The 9,554-nt window shown below is 37.0% G+C and overlaps 1 protein-coding gene across 2 annotated transcripts; it reads right to left on the bottom strand.

Moving 5' to 3' along the window:
* Window positions 1–86: 86 nt before the first annotated feature.
* LOC116707585 (eukaryotic translation initiation factor 3 subunit K-like) lies at window positions 87–7,290 on the bottom strand. 2 transcript variants are annotated; one of them, XM_032544996.1, is made up of 8 exons: window positions 7,118–7,290; window positions 6,414–6,512; window positions 5,378–5,498; window positions 4,515–4,589; window positions 4,153–4,219; window positions 3,971–4,048; window positions 3,406–3,531; window positions 87–187 (listed from the first exon to the last, which is right to left on the bottom strand). In XM_032544996.1, the coding sequence occupies exons 1-8, from the start codon at window positions 7,177–7,179 to the stop codon at window positions 156–158; spliced, it is 660 nt and encodes a 219-aa protein (XP_032400887.1). In that variant the 5' UTR covers window positions 7,180–7,290; the 3' UTR covers window positions 87–155. The 2 variants fall into 2 exon arrangements, with proteins under 2 accessions (XP_032400887.1, XP_032400886.1); XM_032544995.1 differs by having other exon boundaries at window positions 4,515–4,592; window positions 7,118–7,289.
* Window positions 7,291–9,554: the final 2,264 nt, after the last annotated feature.

Below are 9,554 nucleotides of genomic sequence, written 5' to 3'. Positions count from 1 at the left end.
AGACTAAATATACTTGGTAAGATTTTGTATAAAATGAAAACATTTTCACTGAAAGAAGCAAACATGAAAAACTGAAAACAGGCATGAACATTATGTATTTTATCTTTATTTTAATATTTTAGCAATCCTGAAAACAAAAGCTGGCTCTGCTTTCGTCACTGAGACGTTGCCATGATGCTGGAAACACCTGCAGGAGAAAAAAACAGCAAATTAAAAACATAAACGTAGAAACGTCAGAGACTTTTAATAAACCCCGCCGTTATTTTAATTCAATAAACCTAAAATAATAATTTAGTTCTGTAAAATCAGGTTTAACACACTGCCAAGGCGGAAAGACATCAGCAGTAATATTATTAAATTCTGTCACAATAAGCAATAAATTTATCAGTTAATCAGATGATAAATTAAAATGAACGGAATAATTTCCATTTGCGTGATTGTTTGTGTAGTTTGCTTAATCTTTATAGAGATGCCATTTTGAAAAATGCTACAAACATTTGAATACGGTTTGCACTTTTTTTGTTACAAAAGTCTGTTTTCCCGCTTGATGCTTATTAATAATACGGTTTAAAGTGCAATTTTGTTTATCCATTTTATTTATTGTTTTGTATTTGGAAATTAAAGTGTTTTGATATTTAAAACGATGTACGTGAATTATTATGCTCTTAAAATCAGAAAACAGCGTCTTCAGTCAGAGACTACTCCAAATTTACTGCGACACAGACTGCTGCAGGAGATCTTTTCTGCCCATTAGCATCTTCCAGTGTTGTATAGTAACGAAGTAAAAATACTTCACTACTTTACTTAAGTATATTTTGGAGTACTTCATACTTTCCTGGAGTATGAAAATTTTTGATGACTTTCACTTTTACTTCACTATATTTCCGAACTTTTACTCCGATACATTTTCAATGTGTGGTTTAGTTACTCGTTACAAAAAAGCGAGAGAGAGAAACGCAAGTGTTTTGACCCCATCTACTGATTAGCAAGTAGCAAGTAGGCTACCGAACAAAGTGCCTGGGCTTGTTCATCACCTCCAATAGGATACTTCTTCTTCTTCTTCTTTTCTATTATGGCGGATCACAAGCAACTTTAAGGTGCATACCGCCACCTACTGTACATGAGTGTGTAGAAGCATTACTTCATATCTATTAAATTCTACTTTTTAATTTTGTATTCTTAAGATAAATAAACAATGCTTTCCTTAATTTGTGAATATCTGTTATGTTTCCTTCATTTCCTAATATACCTTTAAGATTCCATTCATGCCCCATATTTCTAACTATTCTCTTTAATTCTTCCCTTTCGAGTTCATTTGACTTACAGTTCATCAATATGTGTTCTACATTTTCTTTCTCTCCACATCTCTCACATTTATCATTATTTTTCCTCCCTATTTTATAAAGCATGTCATTTAAGTAGGTATGACCTACTCTTAATCTACTAATTATTATTTCTTCTCTTCTGTTTCGTTCATTAATGCTTCGAATTCAAACTGACTTTTGTACTTCATATAATCTTCTTCCTTTCTTATCTTCATTCCACATTTTTTGCCATTTCTTGATTTCTTTACTTTTAATTAGGATACACCTGTTTCGCTTCTCCCATTAAACACAAAGCAAGTCTCGCAATCAGTAGCAGTCACATGGAAATTCTATCTTACAAAAACTCCCCATCCAACTTGAAGAAACACATCGAGGTAACTTCTTATGAAATGGTTATAATCCTCCTGTTTCAGTAACTATAGCTTGGTCACTAGGCACTACTGTATTGTGAAATCTTGACCATAAATGAACTTTGTTTGGCATTGTTTCAGTTCCACACGTGGTGTATTTAGCTGAGGCCTAATGTTGACTGTAGCAGGCTACCTAGACTCCTCTGTTCAAGGGGGGACAGAAGCCATAGCGATAGCAATTTAGACTAAATTTAACGAATATAGGAAAGGCATGCAAGTTCAAAACCAGGTTTACAGATGCCAATAAGCTGCATTTCCCTCCCAATTCTTTTTTTCTTTTGCATAATGACCAGTTGTGTGCACCACCTACTGACTGTAGCATTGACTGATTCACTGATTTGTGAAGTAGAGTAATCGTAACAGATCTTTTTCTTCATGTTGGCCGCATTTTCTGTACTATTTATTTTTCTCATTTTCAGCACTGACCTTACTTGAAGGGAAAACTTAAGGCTTACAAAAACTTTGTATTTTCTGTCCTGGAGGGTTTACTAAGAAGCTGGTTCAGTTGTAAAGCAGGTTAAGTTAACCTTGTGCTATAGGTAAAGCACCTAATTTTCTTAACTAAATGATGCCTGCAGGTATATCTATTAGCAGGTTTAATTTTGCCTGAACTTGGTTGTGTACATTATTTTAAGTGTATTTGACAAGTTTACCAAAATATAAAAAATGTCATTCAAACTGCATTTGCTTTGTTTTACTTTTTACTTGTACTTTTCATTACATTACTTGAGTACATCCATTTTTACAGTAATTTCCATACTTAAGTACAAGAAGTTTCAAATACTTTAAGACTTTTACTCAAGTAACATTTCAGTCAGTGACTTCGACTTTTACCAAAGTCATATTTTGGAGAGGTACTTGTACTTTTACTTGACTCTGAGATTTCAGTACTTTATACAACACTTGCATCTTCAATAACTCTGACGAATCAAAATAAATATGCTAAAGCAGACAAAGAACTTTGTTTCCCTGACTTTTTACTGTTGGAGCAAAAGCTAAATGTTAAATATCTGGGTCACCACATCACAGACCGGCTCCGTGACGATGGCGGTGGTTACCAGCAGCGTCGCATGTTTCACGCCCAGGCAGACATTCTGGGGAGGAAGTTTCACATGTACTGATGAGGTAAAAATAAGTTTGTTCAAAGCTTACTGTACATCCTGCTATACAGCGCCTTTTGTGGTGTAAATTGAAAAAAGCTGGGATGCAGAAGCTTAAGGTTGCTTACAAAACTCCCTGAGAAATCTGCTTAAGAAACCAGGTTCTTAAGCAAGAGAGACGTTTAGTAACATGTCAGAACATTCCAGGCACTCCTGAGAAATTTGATGTACGAGTTTATGTGTCGTTTGTGCAGCTCAATGAACAGTCTTACTGAAATGTTTTCACATCCCTCTGTCAGTGAGCTAACATACCAGTCGGCTCTGTGGAAACATTGGCATGCAAATCTTTTATAAGATTCTATTTTTATTTTGAATGTGTTGTCGTGTGTCATGTTTTTGTGGACTGTTGAAATAAAGCAATCAAAATAAATAAAAATGCAGATTTAAATTCTGGGTAGCTACAAAAACATTTACGACTGGACTCATCTGGTGACTTTAAAAGCCGTAAAACGGAGAAATCGACACCAGCGGGTCAGAAAAGCGTTGCCGAGCCAACGCAGAGCCACTCACTCTCGAAGTCGATCTTCTCCACGATGTTTTTGGGCTTGATGCTCTCCTCCTGGTTGTAGACGAAGATCTGTCCGTCCTCGTTCTCCGTCCAGCTGAATTTATTCAGCCACACCTTCAGCTGCGTGTCTGCGCCAAACAGGAACACACTCCAGCTTTCAGTGACAAGAAGAATCCTGACAATTCATCCGTTTTTCTGACGATTCATCGGATAAACATCTGGCACATTTGTTGATTTTTTTAATTTTTTTATCAATAATTGGATACAAGAGGTTCTCCCTATGAGATTTTCTTTTACAGAATCTGAACCAGATGAAGGTAAACATGCAGTTTGAGGAGATAGAACATATTTACAGATACAGGTTGTTTGTTTTTATGCATTTTAAATGCAAAATGTTACATTTTTGTTCAATTTTGGCTGAATTACAGCTCTGCGTGTTGTTCTTTCAGCAACTGAACTTTTTTGAGCCTGAATACTCCAGTCAACTATTAATCAATTTCGAAATAAGTTGACAATTAAGGCTAATTTCCACAGGAAAACCAGTGAAACGTAGCAGTGCGTTCTCACCCAGTGGGTCTCCCAGCATCTCAGCCAGCAGCTGCCGGTCGATGGTCTGGTAGGTGATTCCCACAACATGACAGATGACTGAGGAACAGGATGAATATTTATGACTTACTGCGTTTATTTTCCAAAATAAACTTAAATTAGACGAAAGAAATCCCATTGTTCAGTCAGAAAATGAAACTCACATTTCCGAACTGAGTCCTCGAAACCAGTGATGCCGTCGATGAGCTCTCTGTTCTCCTCCAGACTCGTCTGATGCAGACAAAAACAGAGCTTAATACCAAATGGAGTCAGGAGAACCATCTCTTTCGAACGTTTTAGATATTAATTAAAGTAGGCAATAGATCAGTTTTATTGATTAATCAAAACTTTCTGCTTTCAATGTTTAAGTTTTGGAAAATTTTGATTTTTTTTTGGCAGAAAAATCAATGGGACCACGATCCCAAAAAATCAACCAAATATTGTCAAAATGGTCCAGTCAAAGCCCACACATAAACTTGATAGAATGTGGTGATGAGGAGGAGATAGTTGTGTTTGGGAGCCGTACCCAGAAGCTCTGGAAGTGGCAGGTTTCCAGCAGGTTCCCCAGGTAGAGGATCTGTCTGATGGGTCGCTCCTCCTGCTGCGACACCGTAGTCAAGGAAACGCCCCGCTCACCCCAACACAGAGCCACACCACCGTTTACACAACATATTCATCCTAGAGCTAACGATTATTTTAGCCGTCAATTATTCTGATAATTAACTCATTATTCTGACGTTTAATCAATTATTCTGATAATTAACTAATTATTCTACCGATTAATCGATAGTTCTGGCGATTAATCAGATAGCCAAATTGGCACTTTTTTCATGTTATTCATTTAACCATGTAAGCTTTTTGTATGCTGTATTAGAAATACATTAAAAGATGCAAATAACTAATAATCTATTGATTTTTTAAATAAGAAAATAAACATTTTGTTGCCTAAAATGCAATAACAGCGTTGCTTTAGCGAACCCTCCAACATCTGAAAGTTGAAAAAATACTTCTAACATCAACATGTGACTTTTTTCTTTTATTAACAGAATTTGAAGCAGGTGAAGCTAAAACTTCCACTTGAAGAGTTCTGGGTTGAACATATTTACAGACAATGGAGTTTTTTTATCTGAACTATAAAATGTGTCTATTTATCATACAGTTTTGGGTTTATTACTGCTTCGAATATGTTGTTCTTTCAGCAACGATTTCTAACGATTAATTGATTATTTAAAAAGCTGACAATTATTTCAACAATCGATTAATCTGATTAATCGTTTCAGCCCGAATTCGTATACCTAACACCAAAACGTCTCACTTTGCTCAAACTTTCACTAAAAGTAAATATATAAAATAAAAACACGAAGACGTGAAAATGCACCAAAGGGATACGTGTGTTTGGTCGATCATACACTTGCAGAGGGTGAAGTCGGTGTGTGGCAGGTTGGTCAGAGCCTTAAGCAGAATCTGTGAGGTCACTGTAGTCTGGAAGTAAGCTGGATTAAACTGGTACCTGTGGGTGAAACAATTAATAACAATCAGAATACATCAGATAAAAAAAAGTTACAGAAAAATAAAGCAACGGTTTAGCTGTGAAACTTCTTTCTTCCTGTACAAGCAGGGAACAGTTTAAATGTATATTTGTAGGAGATTAAACTAATTTTATGTCAGTTTCTGACCAGCTTTACTGACCTCAGCAATTGTCACACAATAACAAATGAAACAACAAACTAGCAAAACTTCTTCCTGACTAATCTACAGCAGGAGTGTCCAAACGTTTACATTAATTATCTTAAAAGCAAAATGTATATATTTTCTGCTCATTTTTGGCTTGATTACCACTCTGTGTTGTTCTTTGATCAAATGGTCTCTTCCGAGTCTGTATACTCCAATTACCAACTGATGATATTAATAATTGATTAATCACGATTAATCGGACGAAAAGCTGAACTACTTTCGTCCCTGAAATGCTGGGTATATTTAGCCAAGTTTATTAAATTAAATTAAGTTGATATGGATGCAGCAAAGTCAGCTTTTCAGTAAAAGTCTCTGGATAGACATGTTTCTACTTATTATAAAAGTAGAACTACTTATTATGAACGCTTATATTATATAAAATATAAAAATATATATTATATATAAAAGCTACTTATATTTTGTGTTGTACTTAACATTTTCCATTATAAGAAGATTATGTTGGTAATAATTTTACCCTGATTTAAAATAAAAAGTTGCCATCTAAAGTCTTTAAAAAACAAACAGTTACAAACACAGCAAAAAGTGTCAAATTGTGGTGGATCCAGGTAGAGCTGGAGATTGGAACCAGTTTCCACCTCCAACTCCAGAATCGTCTCGCTCTTCCGATGATTCTGAACAGCCAGGTAACGTTTCAGGTGTCTGAGTCCCAAACAGACTCGGTTTCACTTACAGCTTCAGCACAGCCAGGTTTGCCTCCAGATCGTAGGCGTTTTCCCGAGCTTGCGTCTCCACGTAGCGCTCCAGCGTGGTCAGGTTCTCTGGGTTGTACCTGTGACACGACAGGAAGTTGGTACCTTTACATTATCAGCTGACTGATGAGAATATTCAACTTTTATTAATTTTTTTCCCCAACATAACGTCAGTTCAGGTTTAAATTGCTTTTTAGTTTTCTCATCTTCTTTAGACTAAGGCATGTTGCATTTACGATTATGTTTATGTGGCCACATAAATAGCTATGCTGGGTCGGATTTGGCCCGTTAAAATGTTGTTTTTACTAAACTCTAAAATAAATAAATATTTAAAAAGGGCACTTTGTATTTTCACTGGTCTTTTCCTCACATTAACAGTAGCTTGATGATCTGAGAACATCGAACTGCGACCCTTTTTGGGGCCCAAGTACTTTTTCTCCATCAATACACTTTCAAAATAAAACCACAATCCGTTCCAGTTAACTGCTCTGCTAACATCTAATGTGTGACGTTAACACCCCGTAATCCCGGGTTTACTGTCAATATAAAATGTAAACCATAACAAAGACAACTGACTGATGGCTTGGCCGTAACAACGATATTGAAGGCAGTGAATAGCATCAAAAACAGTCTATGCTAATGTTAGCTCCGCCGGGTTGATCACTGGTTCTCGGATCATTCGTACCTATCGATTCCTCGCAGGAGTTTCCCCACGTTCGCCCTCATCTGCTCGAAGGTTAAAGCCATTTGGTCCGAAGTTTTACTGATAATTTTAACGTCAAATTAACCTTTATTTCACACGTGGGCCAGAAAGCAGAAAAGACACCGGGGCGGAGGGAGAAAAAGGTCGGACCGGAAAAACAAGGGACAGGAAGACACCAACGGGAAGTACGTAAAACGTATGAGGAAGTTGTTTAAAACATCACGTAGCATCCAAAATCAATTTTTATCCAAATTAATTATACAACTAAGTCTAACGACATACAGTAAAACATTTCTTAAATTATTTATCTAGCTGTTACAAATGTATAAAGTATTATAGAAATATTAGTTTTTATGTTGGTGTTTATAGTTCCAGGTTCGGAATGGTAGATTTGGAAATGATGTCCCACTCGAATGAAACTGATTCCAGTAACAAGTTTAAAATCTAGTTACTTTGCTAATTTTTGTATTTTTTTTTTGTTGGGAATTCTGATAACTAAGTTCAAAAGATGGATAAATTGCCAAGAATTCTTCTTGGCAAGTTAGAGGTGGTGAACATTCAAAATGGCCGTCATGTTGACGAACTTTTTTGTGTTTCTTTAACAAATAAAATGTAGATCGGTGTATTGCTATTGTCTAGTGTTGCTTAGTTAGCCTGTGAAAAATCTGGCAGAATTTTTTTTTTCAAATTATTTTATTTACCAATAAAAAGCTAAATAAAATGGTTAACCAACAGCAAACCAACCTGGCCAGAGTTAAAACTGTATTTGGCTCAGGTTATATTATGAATGAAATGTGATTAATCCAACTTTTTTGGAAAGCGGAGTTCAGTTTCCACATAAGAACTGGTTGACATTACCACCAGACCTGCAGAAACAATAAACCTCTTAAATAGTAGCTGCTTGACAACATGAAGCGCAGAAAAATATCTCAAAATCAACTTATTAGTCACCAATTTGAGGAAGAATATGAGAACAGGTTAAACATATCCTTGGGGCGTGCTGTGGTGGCGTAGGGGTTAGCGCGGTTGAGTCCTCAACGAGGCCGTCGCTGGTTCGATTCCCGGACCCCTGCGATATTCTCCTTCCCCATTTTCTGTCAGCCTACTTTCATGTAAGGGACACTAGAGCCCACAAAAGACCCCCTGGAGGGGGCATTGTTTGTTGCTCACTGTTGAATTATAAACTTTGACCTGTGATCGCGATTTGTCTAGAAAATGTTCAAATTTTGAAACTCAGAAATGTCCGTGTTTTTTCTAGAAAATTACAGAATGTAATGGGAAAAAAGAGTTTAGTCTAGTAAATTATTTGATTTTTCAAACTCAAAAATGTCCTTGTTTTTTCTGGAAATTTTCTGAAACCAGAAAATTTGAGTTTAGTCTCGCAAATGTTTAATTTTAAGTTTTAAAAAAATTGATTCTAGAACATTTCTGAGAATAAACTAAAAGTTTGAGTTATTGTAGAGGAAATGTACTCCTTTTTTCTATCAACAATGGCGCTAACACGTTGTAAATCCATCAGTCGAGTAGGTGCATATGTCTGAGCAGCAGGGGGCGCTCTGAGTCCAAGGTGGCACCTTGGACTCCTGCAGAGATCTGCTGACACGCCCTGAACGAGAGGAGAAGCAGGCTGCGCTGCTGATGCATTTCGGACGAACAGGAATAGATTTTCTGATATTACAACATGCTGAGGAGATGGCAAAGTTAGAGCCCGGGAGGTCAGCGGCGTGATGTGTTGACATGAATAAAAGATGAGCTGCTGCTGTGTAAATGTAAAGCTCTGGAGGAATGGCAGATGCAGAGAGAGATCCGGTGTGTACCGCGGTTGCTGCCCGGTGCTCCATGAACCCAACCCCGCTGACAGAGAGGGGCCGCAGGCATCAGTCAGGACACGCACGACTGCACACGGTGTGATGCAGGAGCCGGGAATCCTGGGTAGAGTCTGTAATTAATCCTAGTCTAAAATGCGGGAGAAGCATCGTGATTAACAGATTATTGAAACAATCGAAATAATTGATTAATCGTTAACTGAAGGGAGAAATTAAAGGTAATTTCCTGAAAGTAGAACACACTCAGAGCAGCAGTTAAGCCAAAAACTGGACAAAAATATAAACGTTTAGCTGTTAAGATGATAATGAAAACCTTCTTTGTAGATATGTTCTACCCACAAAGCCTCACTTGGCTTCTCCTGGTTCAAATTCTGTAAAAATAATCTATTTACCACCTTTTTCTATCCAATCATTAGACTTCAGACTAGCGGCAGCAATTAGCGAACACCTGGTGGAACTGCACCTGCTGAGCTTTCAATGCCAACTACTTCTCCAAACGGCATAATGAGAAGCAGCGTTGTGACGACTTGGCGGAAAGAGCAGGAGCTTCTTAAAGAGACAGAGGCCTCAAATTGCAAAATCAAATTTCTTTT

The sequence above is a fragment of the Xiphophorus hellerii genome, chromosome 18 (genome assembly GCF_003331165.1).
Source record: "Xiphophorus hellerii strain 12219 chromosome 18, Xiphophorus_hellerii-4.1, whole genome shotgun sequence".
In the NCBI taxonomy this organism is placed as follows: Eukaryota; Metazoa; Chordata; class Actinopteri; order Cyprinodontiformes; family Poeciliidae; genus Xiphophorus; species Xiphophorus hellerii.
This window is presented reverse-complemented; position numbering and strand designations above follow the sequence as displayed.